The sequence below is a fragment of the Ambystoma mexicanum genome, chromosome 14 (assembly GCF_040938575.1).
Source record: "Ambystoma mexicanum isolate Mex_15411 chromosome 14, UKY_AmexF1_1, whole genome shotgun sequence".
In the NCBI taxonomy this organism is placed as follows: Eukaryota; Metazoa; Chordata; class Amphibia; order Caudata; family Ambystomatidae; genus Ambystoma; species Ambystoma mexicanum.
This window is the reverse complement of record NC_090940.1, coordinates 624113597-624134261: the sequence shown is the minus strand read 5'-3', so window position 1 is coordinate 624134261 and position 20665 is coordinate 624113597. Positions and strand designations below refer to the sequence as shown.

The 20665-nt window shown below is 45.1% G+C and overlaps 1 protein-coding gene across 2 annotated transcripts in view; it reads left to right on the top strand.

Annotated features, from left to right (window-relative positions):
- Positions 1–13402, top strand: part of EXOC5 (exocyst complex component 5) — a 248070-nt gene extending 234668 nt beyond the window's left edge. For both annotated transcript variants that reach the window (XM_069638074.1, XM_069638076.1), the window contains exons 17-18: positions 520–735; positions 11304–13402. In XM_069638074.1, the coding sequence (XP_069494175.1) occupies positions 520–735; positions 11304–11492 (405 nt within the window). In that variant the 3' untranslated portion in view covers positions 11493–13402. The remainder of the gene's footprint in view (positions 1–519; positions 736–11303) is intronic.
- Positions 13403–20665: the final 7263 nt, after the last annotated feature.

Genomic DNA, 20665 nt, shown 5'->3' with positions numbered 1-20665 from the left:
TTTGCCTGCTTTACCACCTCCTAACATGTATACTGCTACTAAATCTATTCACAGCATGTGAGTCCATGAAAGATCCAATGCTGGAGAAAGGAGTAGTTTCTTACCTTTTAACTCAATTTCTGCAGCGTTGGTATCTTTCTTGGATTCACATGCTTGCCCCCACAGGCAAACATCCTCTTCAGGGGGATATCCTCCAGCTGGAGGGGCTTAAAATCTGAGCTGAATCTCTGGGGCGGAGCCATACTCGACGTCTCATTGGGTACCAAAAGCCCCCACAACAACGTCAATGGGACACTGAAGGTGTCAAGTTTTTCCCTAGGAAAACTACTAAGTGAAAGTAACCGGGGATTCCCAGCCTGACAACAGGGAATATTCACAGCATGTGAATCCATGAAAGATACCAACGCTGGAGAAATTGAGTTACAGGTAAGAAACGACTCCATTGTCCACCATTTCTCTTTATTTTTCCTCCTGAGTGAGCAAAAATAACTAAAATCATTATTTTGTTTTTGTTTTTAGGCCTGTGTCAAAGTTTGTGTATATGTCAGAAAGCAAGTGGAAAAAATTAGGAATTCCATGGATGGCAAAAATGTGGAGACAGTTCTGATGGAATTTGGGGTTCGCTTTCATCGGCTTATATATGAACACTTGCAGCAGTATTCCTACAGCTCCATGGGGGGCATGCTGGCGATTTGTGATGTGGCAGAGTACAGGAAGTGTGCCAAAGACTTCCAGGTGGGTACTTGTCTGTATGACTGTTTACTCCAGGATCGGTGACAATAGAAGGTGTCGAGCATTCTGCTGGGAAAATTACTTGTGAATAGTTAAAAACATGTGCTTGTGTTCAAGTAAGATTATGACATTCCCCTCTTGCTTTTGGAAGCTGTCCACTTCCGGTCTAAACTGTTGATGTAATTTTGGCCTCATCACAAGTTTGGTGGTAAATGTGCCAAACCCCACTACAATTACCGTCACTTGGTCTTGTGGATTTACCACAGGATTGCAAGTGGTGTTAGGGTGGTGTAATTCCTCATTTTTGGAGTCCATAGGACTCATGCAGATTTTGGCAGAATTGCTGTCAGGATTAATTCTTCCAATTTTTGTCAGTAAGGTGGAAAATTTACCTCCCATCTTTTTGCTGGAGGTAAATCTTCCACAATATCGCCAGAGTCGTTGTACTGCAGTGCCGTAACAGAATTACTTCTGCATCACTGCCGGTTTTACTTGCAACACTGCACTTGTAATCAGGCCCTTTGTCATTGCTCTGAAAAATGTGAATGAAGAAAAGCTCTTTGGACCACGCTTGCATGTAGCATCCAGTGAACCTGGCTCTTTAAAGGTGGTGGTTCTGTATTCTCTTCAAAGGCTCAGTCCTTTTTAAGGAATACTCTTGTATCTCTCACGCTTAAAGTTTTAAGCATTTGCTGTATAAGAGGCAGATATTGTACTTCTGAAGGTTGCCAAGATTTTCAAACGTTAGTCATTTTCTTTCTTCGAGTTGGTTGGGATTAAGTATACCTGCCTAGATTTATGTGGCCCAGAGCATGTTTTTATTTTGTTTGTTTTGTTACGTTAACATGCTTTTATAATGCATCAATTTGCCACCGTAGCGGTTTCCGAGCATGTAGGCTTGTCTGTGGTGGGGCATACTGCGCCCCCTCCTGACGTATCCAGACCTTGGTCTGCTGGAGGAAAGGAAATGAGCATGAGGAAGATGAGGGCATGTGAAAGCTACAAGGACATGGAAGCATGGAGCATAGGAAGCGTGTTTTCTGATGGCATTGGGTGCGTGTCAATCTGGTAGGTGGGCCGTATTTATGCTAAAGGGATGAGGCATTCTGGTAATCTGGTTGTGTTTCCACAGCAGATTTGGAGAATTGTAAGTTGGCACACAATACAATATGGCATGCATGAAGATCTTGAGGGTGTTGGGGCAATCCTGGAGGTATAGTGGCTAGAACGCCCTGGCATCTATACATTGTACCCCAGAACGTTAATTCAGTAACTGTCAATACAGAGGGCATACAGCAACCATTTAATTGCTAGGACTGAATCCTAGAGGGTTCTTGGACTTCAGTCAGTGGATGTGTTAGGACCAAGGGTATGCTCTGCTTTTAAGAATGGCTTACAGCAAGAGCCAGAAGGTGCACCGACCAATCGATTAATGGGAAGTTGGAAATAGTTCACGCTGCCTCAAGGTTATCAATCTATTACTGGGGGTTTGCTAGGTACATTGTGAATTGATCTGGAATCTATCTTTCTGATATGTATTTTTTATATCTGGTGTGCCGGCATAGCCTATGACTTGCCCCCAGCAACCATTGTAAAAGGCAGATATGGGCATGTTTCATCACACTGGAGAGTGCATGTGTGTTTGTGTCTTGAGGGGAGTGCTGGCCGCCATCTCACGTCTTGCTAATTTCAAATGTTCTTTGATAAGTGCATGGCTAGGGGAAAAGGGAGAGCAGGAGTGTGTGTCTGCAGATCCCCCATGTGTTGGAGGAGGTATGTAGTTGAAATCTGACCTGTGTGAGCACAGTTACGCTGCATGCCCAGGTAGACTTGCAACTGTCCATTCTAACCTAGTATACCCCCTCTAGCTAAAATGCTGCTTTTTCTGGTATTCTATTTTATTGAGGCCCCCTAAAATATCCCTTCTTCCCAATTCCTTTGTAACAAAGCTAAAAACATTGTCTTAAAGTTCAGCCTTCTTATGGTCAGCAACACTACCACCATATACTGAAGTCCTTTTACCTCATGACACCATACAAGCCAGGATGAGGAGCTGAGCAACCGCCAGTGGCAATGGGCAAACCATCATCCCAGCCAAACAATACATTCTTCCCATGCTTCCCCCTGTGATGTTAAGTCATACATTGCAACCTTAGCAAGGAGCCCTTGTGATTTTTGCATTTTCTCACTCCAGTTCCTCAATTCACCCTAAGTCCATATCCGAGGCATTATCAGTGACTCTAATGCGGGCGATGTGCCCTTTGTAAGACATCTAAACCTCTCCTTGGTTCAGGTACTGCCAAGTACCCTGTTGTGTCCTGTGTGAGAGTACTCTCACACAAGTGGCTGTGAGTGCCGTACTGGTTAGGGATAAGTAGGCTGTAACCCAGGGGTGTCTCCATCAAGCATCCTGTAATAATCAAGCATGCTGTTCTACGGCCAGACCTGGTAGCCCGTGTATGGGCAAGTGAGAAAAACAACAGCTACAAATGGTGATATGCTTGGGGTTTTCCTCACTTCATTTGATGTCAGCAAGGAAACACCCTGTCATACATGCCATGGATTACACAGATCTAGCATTGCCTAACTGAGCCATATTGACTGGTCAGTATGGAACCTGCATATAAGAGACTAGAGTGAAAGGGGTACTAGGACTTGTACTGGGACTATACCTACCAAACCAAAGTACAAGAACAGACTGGCCATACGTAGTTTTAATCTGTGTGACTCTGAGATTGAGGACTGAGTTTCCCATTCATTTCCCAGTCTGCCTCAGAGATTGGGGTGGACATAATTACTTTAACTGCTGGACAAGTCCACAAAGCGGATACCTCAATCGAAAGAGGACTGTGCAGAAGCTCAAGCAGATTTGCAACCCAAGCAAGACCATTTCTGGTGACAGACAACAACCCCTTGGTGTTGCCTTGTACCCTTAAATCAGCGTGACTAACAGATCCTCTGCTCTACTGATCCTGTAGTGTTAGGCACACTGATGCAATGACACTGAGCTAAGAGCACTGGGAACCGGGAAGGCCAATGGCCCTCATAAAATTGCCGGTCCAGTAGTAACGGCGCAGCTTAGCTACCGGTGCCGTTACTACGAGTTCTGCTCTCGGGTGCCTTTTCGCCTGCCAGGTTGGACCTGCACCTGGACTTGGGTTGGCACCCGCAAGCAGAGCATGTCGGATGCACTGGACAAATTCACGAATGGTGCCGGTGTATCCAGCTTCCCCATTCCCATTGAGCCCCATGGAACTCAAATGGGAAGAATATTTTCCGGCGCCCGCGAATGGGCAATTACCGGGTCCAGCAAGACCATAATGACCCTGCAATTGCCCATTCGCGGGCGTCGGAAATAAAATGATACCAGCAGGAGCCGTGCTGGTTTTACTGGCACGGCTACCGCCACTATCATAAGGAGGCCCAATGTGTCTGTGGTTAATACAGTGTACCACAGTGTACCACAGCAGACCTCTTTTCTTCAGTTATTCCTTCTTCTGACGTCCGTCATTGGCACTCTAACTTCCTGCAGTGTCTTGGGCCCATCATCTTTGAAGCTGCCAACAGAATTGGAGGAACCCTAAGCAGTTGCCTACCAGTAGCCGAGGCTTAGAGAAACCTGGAATTGAATGACCCAAGTTAGAAACGGATAAGTCTTCCTGACCACTGGGCTCCTAACATTGTGCTGCATGCTAATATAAAACTCCAGGGCCCTGCTGCCGAAAGCAATGCATGAAACATTCCTTTAAATGTAAGATTGATTATTGGATGGCAGAAACAAGTTTGCCAATTTGTATTCTGAGGCTGGAGAAATTAAAGAATAATATTTTCGACACACAGAAATAGTGAAGAATTTATGTCACATCTTATACTCTTTTATATAATAAAAACTTTGCTCTCCATGTCTGGTTCACCTTCTGAACTCTCTACCATCCTTTCCCGCAAATCCATACACATTGTAATACTAACTTTGGGAGAGAACTTTCCTCTTGTGCTTAATGACTAATTTGGACTCATTACAAGTTTGCCAGTTCAACGCCGGTAATACTGGTCCAGCAGTGTTACCATTACCGGCTGGGTTACAGGCGTAATTATCCCCTCTGGAGTCTGTAATACCAGTTGGCGGTATTACCGGCGTAAATGGCCATCGGTCGGTAATGCTGTTTCCGCCACCAGACCGGGCCGTTATTACCGGCAACGGAAATAGTGTCCTCGCCGGAATGGGGGAGCTAAGCAGTGGCCATCTTTAAAAACTCAATCCACCCTGAATCACCCATTTCCTGCGGCATGCAGCCCCCAAAGTTTTGCAACATGATGGCACAGGAAAAAGGCCTGCCTGCCAGATCTCTACCCCGGGAAGTCAAAATGTACAGAGGCAGAGCTAACTGCATTGGCAGATGCAGTGTTGGAGCATTCTGGTGCCCTGTTCAGCAGCAGGCACAGAAAAACCGCTACCCATAGTAAGACCGCCAAATGGGCCGACATACAGGCAAGGATAACAGCAGTGGGAACTGTACTCCATAGCATCATGGGACTGACGGAACGGCTGGGAAAACCTCAAGGCGAGGGTCAGCAGCCTCATAGCCAGGCACAAGAGGTAGAGCGTTGGCACAGCAGGAGGCATGGTGGAGCACCTCCAACTCACACCTTGGGAGGAGACAGCCCGCTCCATTCACCACATGAAGGGGATAGGGAACGCGGAGGCTATAGCAGGGACCCAGTGCGATGGTGGTAAATACATCTGACACCTTGTACATGTGAATGTAGTGTTAAAAGCATGCATCCCCCAGCAGAGATATACGAAATGGGCACAGGAATGGTTCAATACATGGCAGTCACAACAAATTGCCATTGAGCACACGCACGTGCCAAGGGAGGCGAGTGAACGTAGCAATGCACATGCACTGTAGTCGAAAAGTGCATGTCAACACATGAACATATGAGAAGTACCCATGTGTGCCAAGATAGTCCATATCAGTAAGTGAAGCCCCACTGCCCCCACAACAATAAGCCACCTTGGAAGCCGAACAGGCATGCATGCACAGTGTATACACTCAGGAGGCACTATACCACTACCACCACCTAGTAGAATCAGCACTAATTGGAGATACCACCCAAGCCAACCACAGGAAATGTGTATCTCTAAGGGACACACAATGTTGCATGAGTGTAATGCAAGCCCCGACACATGTCTGCTAGATGACGAACAGCCCGTCATTCTATTCCCACCAGGAACAGTGTCCACGGACAGTGGCACAACATCTGCTCCCACTCCTGCACAGGCCAGACCCCTTGCATGGCAAGGCGGTCGGGCCACCGCCACCAGCTCCAGCTACCACTGCTGCGAATGCACCGGCAAGTCCTGAGGATGACACAATCCCTATGGCAGTGCTCAGTGGCCCCTCCACTGGTTAGGCAGGTGACACAGCAGTTGATTCAGCCACTGTTGCTATGCCACAGCCAGCACCTGTCATGGGACACAGTGCTGCTATCCCTCCTGTGTCTGGTGGACGCCAGATTTCCGGTACACCCTTTTCACCATAACTGGCAGTGCTGGCCCTGGACCATCGTGGCAGGACCCATATGGACACCAAATATGAGGATGAGGTGGAGCACGAGATAGGGGGTGCATCTCCATGCTTCAGCCCTGGCCCTGCCACGCAGCCCACCACCTATGCCGGTGCCCAATGTGTTGGCCATGAGTGCACACCTGCATGCGATTGAGGAGTGGCAGGCTTCTTTCGAGGATCTGGCAGGCCAGCACCTGCCGAAGATGCAGGCCATGCATGAGTGTATGCAGGGTTGCAGCCACAGGATGGCCCGTTCACTTGGCTATACCACCACTGCTGCCATGACTGCAATGGTACAGAGGGTGTGTGAGCAAACAGAGGAAACCTCTGCTTCCACCGAGACCCTGCACCAATACATGCAGCTGTCCTGCAGTTCAGGGGGCCAGGGGTAAGAGGCCTCCACCTCTGACAACCACTGAGAGCTCCCTACCTGGTACCCCTAGGCACTGCTCACAGCGCTGCCTCGCTGGCAAGGACCCAGTGAAGTGCCCCATGCCCAAGAGGCACAAAGTGACAGTTGGGCACTGCTTGGGTGTTTTGATGAGGATGTCCTGAGGGTGGGTTTTTGGGTAGGGGGATGTTCTGGTGAAGGTACATGTTTGTTTGTTTATTTAGTATGGCACACAAAACCCAGAGGTAACAGGGCGCAGGCAGAGAACAGGAAGGTAAGGTTACATAAAAACCTGGTTACAGGATAAGGCATACATGAATAAGAGGCATAACATTACATTGTGTGGACTGTACATATATACATGTAGAAAATAAATTGCTTACATATTTACATATTTGATGCTGTGCATAGAGGCGGTCAGGTTTGATTGAGGGCATAGGCATGTTGGAGGGCTTAGTCATGGGGATCATTGGACCGTAACCAGGTGAGGGTGTTTCTCCTGAAGCAGTAGTAGGATTGGTCTGTCCTAATGTTGAGTGGGAGGGCATTCCAGTGTTGGGTTGCCAAGACAGGGAAACTACTGCCACCGGTTTTCTTTTGTCTGAATGTGGGTACCTGCAAGCAGTGGGAGTTAATCGATCTGGTGGGGCGGGTGGAGGTTTTTTTTTAGCTATTCTGGCTGCGAGATGGGGGGGGTGGCTGCATTGTTTAAACATTTGAAAGTGAGTGATGCTGTTTTGAGAGAGATGCGGTCAGAGATTTTGAGCCATTTGCTTTCTCCTTTTGTTGGAGATGTGTTCCTTGGATGGTAGGTTAAGGGCTGTTCTGAGTGTGTTGTTTTGTAATGTCTGTAGTTTGTTGATTATGCATTTGTTGGCTCCTAGGTACATGGCATTACAATAGTCGAGTCTGGATAGTATTAGGGTGTTGGCGATGATGAGGGTGTTAGCTTGGGTGAGGAAGGCTCTGCTTGCCCTGATTAGCTTGCATGTGTAGGCGGTAGAGGATGCTAGTGAGTTGACTTGTTTTTTTAGTGACATGGTTGTATCTAGGTGAAAGCCTAACATTTTCACTGTTTTGGCCACTGTGATGGTGTTGCCATCAATGTTGAAGGCCTTATATTTGGGGCTGAGTTTTTTTATATTGGTGTTGGATCCGAGGAGCAGGATTTCGGTTTTCTCATCATTCAGGCATAAGCCGTGTGTGGCCATCCATGCCTGAATGATGAGATATATTTTGTTTACCAGGGCCGTATATGAGCCGAAGTTGCCCGAAAGGGGTATGAGGATCTGGGTGTCATCTGCATAATTTGTGTAAGAGACACCCAGTCTGTCCAACTTGTCAAATAGGGGCTTGGTAAAGATGTTGTAGAGGGTGGGGGAGACGCAGGAGCCCTGGGGTACCCCGCAGGTTATTTTGATGGGGTCTGCTGAGGCTAGATTGTCCAAAAATGATTGGATCCAGGCAATGGCCTCTTTCGAGAAGTGGGCAGCTGAGGCCAGGTGTTCGCACAAGACTGTGTGATCCACCAGGTCGAACGCTGCCCACAGGTCGAGGAGGAGTAGCATGGCGGTGTTCCCTTTGTCGTTAATCTCGTTGATCTGGGTTTTAATATCGATTAGGGCTGTCTCAGTACCGTGCTGTGGTCTGAAGCCCGATTGACGAGCGCCTAGTAGTTTGTGAGTTTCAAGATATTGCTGAATTTGCAGGTATGCTACTCTGTCTATTATCTTTAACAGGAACGGCACCGTGGTGATGGGCCTGTAATTGGTGGGAATAGCAGGTTCTAGGGTTTGCTTCTTGAGGAGAGGCAGGACCCAAGATTCTTTGAGGTTACTTGGTATGGTGTTGGAGGAGAAGGATGCGTTGATCAGTTTGAAACATTGTTTTCACTTAAAGCAATGACAGGACATTCCTTATTGTGTACAAGTGTTTAATGTGAGAGAAAATTCTTTACATAGGTGCAAGGAGAGTGCAAAGTGATTGTTTAGATCGATACCTGGTGAGCCAGGTACCTGTCCTTTGCCTCTACCCACTCGGAGCATGCATGCATGGCTGGCCGCAGGCACTGCGTCATCCTCCTCAATGGGGTGGAATATCCAAATCCGGCATAGGGAAATGTTCCGCCAAATTCAGATGTTAGCATGGTTCCTGATGTGAGGCTGAGTTACGTGTCCAGGTCGTCTGTGTAGATTCCTTGATGGATTCACATACATGGTGACCTGAGAACATGCCATGACAAATGTCAGTGTCGTGTCCCTCAGTTGCAGTTTAGCAGCATGTCATTTCATGTATGGCAGTGTTCTTCAGAAGTTTTACATAACAGAAAGTCCAGGGTGTCATTGGTGTTGGTGGTCTCTACACCTAGTCGTCCCCCTAATCTCCTTGTGTATTGCTTGACTGTGTGTTTTGCTTTCAATGGACAGTAGCCTTAGTCATTGGTTGTTCTGCCAACTGTCCTCCATTTCCCCTGGCTCTTGGGGCGCCCCTGGACGTATGTCCAAAGTATCACCCCTATGTGGGTCAGCCTGTCCGTTTGCAGTCAATGCATGTTGTGAGATGTGTGATTTTGCATTCTGATACCTGTAGTTGTGTGTGTGTGTGGGGGGGTTGGTTGCTGGGCTGTTGGGGGAGGATGACTTGGCCATCTACTGCTGCATCGTGAGTCATGTCCTACTACTGTGGGTTGCAGCCTGTCGTGTGGGGTGTGCGGGTGGGTCCTGCATGTACAGTGTCTTGTCAGGGCATGCAATCTGTGTGGGGTCCCCCTCTATTGCATGTCACTTGTGTGATGGAACATGTACTCATTCAATATCCAGACCCGTTGGCCTCTGGACCCCCCATTGGCCTCTGGACCCCCCCATTGGCCTCTGGACCCCCCCATTGGCCTCTGGACCCCCCCATTGGCCTCTGGACCCCCCCATTGGCCTCTGGACCCCCCCATTGGCCTCTGGACCCCCCCATTGGCCTCTGGACCCCCCCATTGGCCTCTGGACCCCCCCATTGGCCTCTGGACCCCCCATTGGCCTCTGGACCCCCCAGTCTATGCCGGCAGCGTGCTGTTCCGCAGGACCATGCTATCATGGATTTATCCTGTGAAGCGAGCACAGCAGTGGACGATGGTGAGGTCTGCATCAGAGGTGACCTGGACATTGAGCAAATGGAACTGCTTCCAGTTCCTGTAGACCTCCTGATGCCTGGGGTGCCACCAACTCTATATGGGTACAGTCCAGGGCTGCTGCCACATTGAGCATGTGTGCCATGGAGTAAAATCTGGCCTTTGTGGCATTCACCTGCGCCAGGGTGGTGGGAAATGAAATGTGCTGTCCTGCATGGTACAGGAGTGCGTCCAGCACATGACACAGCACTGACATGCCCTGCAGTTGGCTCACAGTGTGCTGGAACATGCCCATGGCAAGGAAGTGCAGGACCAACACCAGATTTACCAGTAGTGATGTGACTGTCCTGATGTCGCCCTGGATCTGGTTCAGCAGATTTGCAATAGTGCCTCCCTGTTGAGGTGATACATGGTACAGGATGAAGATCTGGCTGTCAGTGAGGGTCCATGGTGAGGCTCTTACCTGGGGTATGGGTGCACACTTTGCGTGGGGTCTCCTCCTTACCAGCATAATCATCCTCCTCCTTCCCTCTGCCTCATGTTCGCTGTGGTGGTCCTCCAGCCCCTGCAGCTCCGTTAGCCTGGAGCAGGTGCATGTGAATGCTGACAGAGATCCGTGGCAGCATGGTGGTGTGGCGAAGTGTTTGGGGAATGTGAGGCCCCTTTGTTCTCTTCCTGTGTGCATTGGGTGCACATGTGGCCTCATTCCCATCCCTTGTATGCATTTACTGCCTGCTTTCAGGTATAGGTATCTTCCTTGCATTTACCGGCATAAAATGGTGATGTTACTGCCATTTCCCAACTCGTAATCTGACGGTAATACCATTGGGCTGGTAATACCAGTGCTGTTTGTTCCGCCGTTGGACATTTGTTGCTGGTTTTAGTTGCACCAGTATTTCCAGAGCTGGAAATACCAGCCCTGTAAATCCTGCCGTGTTTGGTATAAATTACCGAATACAATTTTACCTAAGGAGAAGTGACTGAATTTATTTGACCGAAAATGGTAGATAATGTGGTATATGTATGGTGCCTAATAGGTGGGGTGTGGTGTAAGGGTATAAGTTAGGGTGTGGGGTAAGGAGGCACTCCCCACCCGCATTATAAAAAGAAAAAGTGAAAAGTAATTTTCATTTTTAGGTTAAATAAATTTGGTCACTTCTACATTAGGTAAACTATTTTCGAAAACAAAATCACGTATATGCAATGCTGCCAATTGTTACTTCGCCGGAACAGTAAGTGATTATAACTGGATTTACCGCCACTTTAACTGTATTGCGGCGAACTCGTAATGAGCCCCATTCTCTCTACCCCTACCCAACAATCACTGCACTGCTGCGACACAAATGGCGTCCAATGCCACACATGTTTTTGTATCTTCCTCTTTTTCACAAGTTAGCTTGCATTTCAACACAGGATTCTATCTGTAAACCTGTAAAACAGTACTGTTTTTCTTTAAGATTATAAACCTATTACTTGCGTTTTCTCCTTACAGATTCAACTAGTGTTGCAACTATTTGATACACTACATTCACTTTGCAATCTTCTGGTCGTAGCTCCAGATAATTTGAAACAGGTCTGTTCGGGAGAACAGCTTGCCAATTTGGACAAGAACACACTTCACTCCTTTGTGCAGCTTCGTGCGGACTACAGATCTTCACGCCTCGCTCGCCATTTTAGCTGAGACCAAAACCAGAAATAAACACTTATGTTACACCTTTGCCAGGTCTTGGTATTTGAAAGCACAGGGAATGACCCCCTAATAACAGCAGCTAGGTTTGTTTTTAACGGACAATAACGACTGGTCATTACAAAATGCCGTCATATTTAAGATAGATTTTATTAGAGGATTTAAGAATATCTAATATTTTTGCATATTTCTCTTAAGTTAATACTTGTCCACTAAGATCAAAACTAAAACACAGATTTTTTTTTTGTATGGTAAAATAAACAGTTGTAATATAGGAAGATAGTGAATTATTGACTATTTGTAATTACAACTCAGCAAATCTCCTTTGTTTGACTTCATATGTCGGGCACAGCTGATATTACATAATACTGAGCTCCAGTAAGACACATTCTTATTTGGACTTTCATGACTACTACGTTTGAAAAGCTAATCAAATTAGCTTCTTTCTGTGTATTATGTACCTGTCTCCATTCTGTTTGATTTCTTACTTTGATTGGCTCTTGAATTTTATCCATGTGTAATACTTTAATTGAAAGAAAACCTTTTTCTGTTCTTTTTACCCACATTTAGTGAAAAGTCTGATGCTCGAATTTATCTAGAAAACTCCAAAAGGAAATGTTGAGCTGGCTCTCGTTTTTACTGTCTAATTTGGTTAGTCATCATTCATATGCTCTAAAATGAATACCTTATTTGTTTCAGATCTTCCGTACCATTGAGATATTTAATTATTACAACTCTGTTTTTGTTGAATGTTGTAAATTATACCAAGAGTTTTTGTTTAAAGTTAACATTTGAATATAAACCTGATGGAAAACGTAATCTTCTTTGAACAAAATATGGTCAAGTCATTTTCCAGTATGTTCACAAGATCAACATTTTCTTTAAAAAAAAAATCTCTTGGGAAGCATTCTGAATGTATGTGTAGCATCCCTATTACATTTTTGTTTTGATTAACTGAAAAGCTCTGAAATCATGCATTAACATCTCATTTCTACTGCCATGTTTTTTTAATTTATGCTTATTTCACAAGTGTGCCACTTTAGAGTTCCTTTTAATATCGGGATTAGAACCTCAGGAAGTTTTTAAAAACCATAACATAGGATGTAAAATTGTGTTGGGTGTTCAGTTTAAGGGTTTATTGATGTGATCCATGGTTGTGCTATGCATTGTCCGACAACGCCCGTCTGACTAGCACATGTAAAAACAAGCAGGTCACTTCCATACTCATTGTTCCAGAATTTGTTTTTGCCATGCTCCAGACAGATTTCCAACTTTGAATTTTAGTATTACATCGGCATATATTTTCTTTTCATGCTTCCATAAATGTTTAAGATTGTGTCAGCAGCTGGTTGTTTTTGTAACTTGTTTCACGGACCGCTATTTTATTGTCTCTATCCACACATGTAATCTATTGTTTAAAACCTGTACAAAGTTCTTTCTCTGAATGGACAAACCATGTAACTACTATGGGCCCTAACATAAATCATTGATTCGATGTTTGTATTCTGACAACTTTGAAATCAATACACACTTACAATGTATCTGCTGCAGAAGCAAACAGTTATAAGGCAGGGGTGTTCCTGGTCTTATAAACTCTTTTACAGTGTCCATTTGACAAAAAACTCAAAAGCAGAATTGAAAAGGATCGTAGACAATAAGACTGTAAATCACAAAAGTGCTTACTTTTTGATATTTTGTAATGTTCCTGTTTTCACCTATATTTTAAAATTGTGTACATACTTTCAATCACTGTATTGTTTATTAAAAAATAGCTGTAGTATTACCATGCATGAGCTTGTGCAATATTTTCCATTGTTTATCTGCAAAATGGTAATAAACTTTAACAAGAACGTACATGCAGTTTAGACATGTAACATTTCTTCTCAATAAACAATAATACCATTCAGGTGCCTTTCATTCCATTTCTAATGTTTTCCAATTGCATTGATAGTTAGGGTTTTATATAACTTCTTGGTATGACAAGATATTAAAACATGTCTCTATTATGATGTGAATTCTGCTGTTCTCTCGCGGGTGCTACAACTGACTTTTTTGATGGGTGGCTTAGAGATCAATCTTTGTATTACGATGATTGAAAATCAGGTAATCTATCAGATATACAGATATAGGCCATGTTAAATACCTGCGAAATATGATGTCATACATCTCAGATGTTGCTGCACACAAGCTAATTCTGCATCCATTCCCTTTTTTTGTCGAGTCTAATGCAATGTCTTGCCCGACATAGTGGTGGTACGGGTGTCTTCCAAAATATCTTCTTTCAAACAGTTATCAGTGAATAAAGAACGCCTTTTACCATGTAGGCAACAGAGTATTGTATGTCCTAAAAAGAACACTACACGTTTTTTTTTAAAAAAGGAACATATTTACCAAATGAAACCAACCAACACAACTGCCTGAAAATGTACCCCATTACTATCCTGCCATGCCTTGCCAGAATCATAGAACGTTTTGTCACTACCCGATTGGAATTATTCATCACCACAAGTAACCTACCACTGCTCCTTCATATCTGTCTTTCGACCTGGGCACACCACTTAGACTGCTACAATTCATATCTTCGATGACCTCCACAACATCACTGACAAAGTTGATGCACCTTGAAACACGATTTTTGCTGTATAGTGCGCATTACCAGTAGCCAATAAATAAAATAAAGACCAAACCGCACTAATCGTACTCCACAACCTCTTTACAGTCTTTGACGCCATCGATCACACAGTTCTTCTCATTCTATCCCACAGGATGAAGTTCTCGGGTTCCTAAATCCCCGACTGGTTCATCTTCCTTACTCACAGGACACACTTTGTCTCCAGGCCCCCTTTTCGAACCTACCCCACCCCGTTCCCACAAGGCCCCACCCTGTCTCCACTCCTCTTCAACCTCCTATGTTGAATCTCTTGCACAGACGCATAGCAAACATAGCATTAATTTACACCAATAGGCAGATGACCCACAAATGTACTTCCTAATCGCATTCCCCTCAACTCCACATCCTCAAAAGCTCTCTCCACCATTGCCACCTGGATGGCCACCCACTTCGGCAAGCGGAACCCTTCCAAAACTGAATACCTCCTAATCTGCTTCCAGAGACAAACCCAAAATTGCCCCCTGGATCAAATAACTCCCCATGAAAACCCCTCACATATCCCTCTCAACACCTGTCTATCAATTAACTTCACCATCGACCCCCGTCCGACCATTCCTTAACACATCACATAGCTGCTGTCAACAAGACATGCAATCCACAACTACACCTCCGACAAAAGATCAGACTTCTTTCATGTGAGGCGATCCTAGACCTTCAGAGTGGGGGCAGGGCTGAACAGAAATTCAAATAAAATAACGTAATAAATACAACTTGCACAAAAGAAAACTTCCCGGAACCTATCCTAGATATAAATGAAATCAATCTCAGAAACGTAAGTGTAAATACCAAATTTCCTAAAGCCTTCTTTAAAAAAATTTAAAGTCACGAGGCAAACATCCAGTGGTAAGGTGTTGCATCAAAACAGAGCTCCAGAGAAAAAGCTTGTTTGGAGTATTTTATATTGGAATCCTGCAGTGTAGGGCCTTCTCAATTCTTTTTTTCAGGTTACTCCAGCACCTCCACTAGGGATAGCTCCTTGGGGACTTAAAAGGGGTAACTGAAGACCAATGCCCTTGAATGTTCGACAGTCCACCTTGATTTGGATGCAGGTGTTTAATGCAAGCAAGTGACGATGAATAAGAATAGCTATAATTGGTTCAAACATGTAAGCACTGTGGTAGGTCAGAAACGGTAGACGGACATGGTGGCATTGTAAGTGACCTTTTTATTTTTCCAACAGAAGAGTTGTCCCCATGTTCAAGATTTACTCCATGAAGAAAATATCCAAAAACGGTGCTCATCAGAATGTCTTTACAAAACCAAGAAAGTCCATTGCCCAGAAACCTGTGCTAACCTAACCTCTGACTATAAATAAAATGCAAAAGTACAACAAAAGACCCCCTGAGGACCTTGCAAAGGAATGGCATCTGGTTTCTAACCCCACCCTGGTATGCCTTTCTCAATAGGGGCTCCTTGCCCCTGGTCACACAGTCTACCACTGAATGTCTTTTCAGTCGCTCTCTTAGTTTTAACAAGTCCACTAAAGCATCTTTGTCCCTACCACCTCTGCAATGTGGATATCCCTGGTACTCTTTACCAAGAAAGTTCACTGCTTTCTTGTCCTTAACAGCTCTTGATTTCAAGCTGACTTGACTTTTGGTTTTCCTCACCTGCTTTGTGGTATCTGTTCGGTCACTCCACCTTGGGGTCTGGTTTATTGTGCCCTGCCTTGGGCTATGGTTGACTTTCCCCGCGGTATGGTTTGGGTCGCCTTGCCTTGGGGTCTTTATACTCTTTCCCTAACTTGGGGGGGGAATGGTTGCTCTCTCCAACTAGGGGTATGGTTGGTTTTCATTACCCTGGTATATGGTTTTGTTCATTCCACCTTGGGGTATGATTGCTCTGACCCCGCTTTGGGGTATGCTTTTGGTCACCCTGCCTTTGAGTATTGCTTTTCCTGCCCTGACTTGGGTTATAGTTGCTCTCACTCAGCCCTGGGGTATGGTTTTGTTCACCCTGCTTTGGGGCATGAATTCTCGCACCCCGTCTTGGGGCCTTGCTTCTCTCACCCCTGCCATGGGGTATGATTTTGTTACCCTGCCATGGGGCATGGTTTCTCGCACCCTGCCTTCAGGTCCCTGATTCCCTGCAGTTGCTGCATACCTTTCGCTCCTCAGGAGAATGGGGATTTAAGCACAGTCGTTGTCGGTTCCTCTTCGTCTTCTGGGTTCTCTACTTTGAGTGGACTTTAAGCCACTACCATGACTAATGGCTGCTCTGCGACATCTGTTCGTTGAACTGCCTGTTGTCACACAGCTTGGGCTCCGCACTGGTGTTCTTAGCCAAACATTCCTGGTTCCTCCTCCGGCAGGGCTGTCTGCTTTTTTCGTTCGGGTCACCCACGCTGTATGCGCTCCTCTTCCTACCACACCTCCAAGGGGGAGTACGCTGCACTTACCCAGCTCAACAGATGTCTCTCTTCATTAGCCCTCTGTTAGCGGGTGGAACTTCCCACTGCTCTCTCGACTCCTGCTGATCCTGTGCACGCACAGGCTCAGAAACCACAATCCTTACAGGAAGTTTCCAGTTATAAGACATTTTGATTTGGGGTTGTTTTACCGCAGATGAAATGTCTGCAATGGAAATTACTGCATGAGAAATGTACGTTACACAAAATTGTTCGTACATTTCCATCCACTGTAAAACAACCCCAAATCTATCCAAACACTAACCCCCGCCCAAACCACCAACACACCCCCACCACCCTACCTACTTGTCATTGCGATACGGTGTCCCTGCAACGCTGGTTCCCTTTCACTTTCGTCATCGGGAACCGACGCCACTTTTAAAAAAAAAAAAAATGTATCGGGTCAGCTGAAGTGGTGTCCCCCACAACCCTTGATCACTATACTGTATAGTATAGTGAGCCCCCGCAGCCTTTTTTTCATTTTTATTTTAACAAAATGACCCACACCACCAAATAGATACTACAAAATGTCCTATGGACATTTAGTAGTATCAATTTTAGAAATGTTGGTGGTGTAGGTCATTTGGATTCGGTCATTTTGACCGAATCCGACATTTTAACTCCCATATAACCAATAAAGGTAGTATTGGAATCTTGGGGATTAGGAGGTAACTAATATCCCTTTATAGAGACCCCCTGTCCTCTTAAGTGGCAGGGTCACCCTAACCCAGTGGGATACCACTTGCCCTATCCCCTAGTCTTTGTTAAGCCGGGTGGGCTCACCTCCCTAATCCCAAAGGGGTAAGGTTCCTCTAGGGCAGAGGGGACCTATCCCTTGGATGGGTCACGTACTGTTACATTTGCTTTAAGCTCCCTGTTGCTTCTGGTTTGGGTCTATATATCTACCTGAATGTTACTCTGCCTTCTGTCAATGACCATGGTGGAAGCTGATCTAGGTCTTCCTCATGTTTCCTTCTTCCAGGTAGTTCTGGTGGTCTCTTCCTGATAGAGCAATCTTCTTTTGCCCAGCTTGGTGTTTTCCCCATTGAATGGAATTTGGGGGTCTCGGTTTTTTCTTAGACTCCTCTGGTGAAGTTTCTTTTTAGGTTGTAATAAGATTATTCCCAAGTTCTGAGCAAGATATTTTTGAGTTCCCCGAGTAATCAAGGACATCCACTGATGACATTGTTTTGCATTACTACCTAGGACCAATTTTCTGGGCAGGATTGGGGTTACTGTTGCTTTCACATAGAAAGTTTTCCCCAAGATGGTTACAGATACTTGAGCCAATGGATCGGTTCTTGTGTGACTGTGGGGACACTGGAATGACATCAAAATCAATGTCTTCCTTTCCGACTGTACCAGTTTTGGATGTATGTCGCATTGCCTGTTATCACTGTCTAAATAGAGCTCCCAGGCACCACGTTGAAGCTTCAGAAGAAAGAAATGGCAAATCAAGAGGTGAGAAGCAACACAGCCGCCCAGATGAGAAGTCTTCTTCAGGTCCGTGGACATGGTTTGAATCAGCTCTTAGTAATAAAGGGGATAAATGGCAACGAATGATGTCCTCAGTACCTTCAATCGTAGGATCCCAACTAACATCAGATGCCAACACTAGAGAAGGTTTCACCGTCGGCTCCTGGAACACGAGAGGACACTCGCACCGAACAACCGCTGGGGACGTTGACGTAGGAGATTGATATTCTCTGTCTACAAGAAACATGCTTGACAGAAAAACCATCTTTGGACGGCTTCATGGTTGAAATATCTCCCGCAGCAAAAGGACTACTGGGTCGTCCATCATTGGGCCTGTTGACTGCAATTCGTATAGGATCGGGATCAACACCAATTGAAAAATTGGAAGAATCCTACAAAATGCTGATGACCCTAACATCATGGGCTCAGAAAACATCAGGCTCAGATAGACTAATTTATTCAAGGCTTGCGATCATCACCTACTTGAATCCCCAACGAATAACAAAGCTTTTTTGTGCGAAGGCGGCAAGCATGATTGACAAAATATACGTCGAATACGGAAACACTGATATTATCGTATGTGGCAACTTGAACACCAAACGGAGAAACACTGGAAGAGTACCGATGGACAATGCCTTCAGACAGCATCGAAAGAAAGAGGCAAGGCATGGATGACTCTAACAACATCCAGAAACCTTCACAGCGTCACTAGCCTTTTTCCTAATCAAAAAATTGAGCCAACCTGAGAAGGGCTAAACAGAAAGGCGACACTTGATTACATTTTTGTAAACCAGGGACTCCTAGCTAACATACAGACTTGTGACGTACTAAGAACCAACCACAGTGATCATAATCTGCTCCTCTTCTCATGGCGGGGAAATCGCCCGGTAAAACGGATCTACAATCATAACGTATCAGTAAACAAGCAACAAACACGACTGCTAGTCAACAGCAGACGTAAGGGAGATAAACGCCAAATATAATCTACTAGCAGTAAAGAAGACCCTGATACAAACAGAATCGAGACCAACCTACAAACCACTTCTACTGGCCTACAAAAAAAAAAGCTGTCAGGACGCAAAGACACCAGGGACAAATTCAACATATATGACAAGGCCGTTGTTGAAAAAAGGAGGAGGATATGGAAATTGAAGAGAAAGGCAAAAAAGGTTAACACACCCGAATCATGGTCGACATTGGAAAAAGAATCGAAGGCGTATACAAGATGGACTAAATATCACAGACTGGCATTATACCAACAGGATTCGGAGGAAATGCTGAAAGTATTAAGTACAAAAAAACTCGAGATTTCTGGGCTCTTAGCAAAAAAACACAGCCAACGGATGACATCTCGAACTCAGTATCTGAAGAGAAGTGGATAACACATTTCGCATCCCTCTTCGATATCCTGGCATCTGCCACCCAAACTCTCCAACGGGTAACAGCATCAACTTGGGCTAACGTTGACAGATCCTGAGATCGAAAACGTGATAGTCAAACTAAAAAACTCCTGAGCCCGGATGGCTTGACTAATATTGACTTGAAGCAATCACCTGGTGAATGGGCAGCCATAAAAGCAAAATCTTCGGACCTTGTGGAAAACAAAAATGATCCCTGAGACCTGGCAACAAGCAACGATCGTCCCCATTTTCAAAAAGGGAAGTAGAGAAAATCCAGAGAGCTACAGACCAATAGCGCTCCTCGATATTATCGGGAAGATTTACGCTACCCTTTTGCTGAATTTGTTACGGAAATGGGCTAACACACCCTGCACAGATATCTTTCAAATGGGTTTCAAGAAAAACGGAAGCGCATCTGTGAACATCATGCTGTTGAATATTCTAAAATCAATAGTCAAGGCAGGGTCTCCTAAAGTCTACCTGGCGTTTATCGACTTATCCAAAGCTTTTGACAAAGTCGACCGCACAAAACTTTGGTCTAAATTGGAAACCTGGGACTGCCCGATTTCAATATTAGACCCGGTGATCGCTCTGCACTCAAACACAAAGTACGTGTACGACTGAACTGCCAAGGGACTCTGTCAGATGAAATTTCAACACACAGAGGAGTGAAACAAGGCTGCTCTCTAGCCCCAGCTCTTTTCACCGCCTTCCTAGGAGATTACCAATACGTTTAAGCAAAAATCAGAGCGTTCCTGTCAAATTTGGGACTACACCAATCTCTAGAATATTATACGCTGATGATCTAATAGATCACACCCAAATCGGTCTACAGCATAAATTGACCAACCTGGCACGTTACATTGAGGACAATAATTTGGAAATCAATAAAAGCAAAATAAAAGTTTTGATTTTGGACAAAACGCAGTCAAAGAGTACAAGTAGCAAGAAACAGAATTGGTTCCTGGAACAATCCAAACTTCAAATAGTGTCCCATTACAAATACCTGGGAGTGACCATCGATGGTTCAAATCAAGAGACTATGATACAGAGAACTTTATGGGGCCAAGCTAAGCAGCTAACGGCACAAATAAGATCGGTCGATGTCAAATTTGGAAGATTCTCGCTGCTGCCAGCTATCCAATTCTATAAAACAAAAGATGTCCCTTCGCTCATATACGGAATGGACACAACTCTCACCATGCCCACTTCA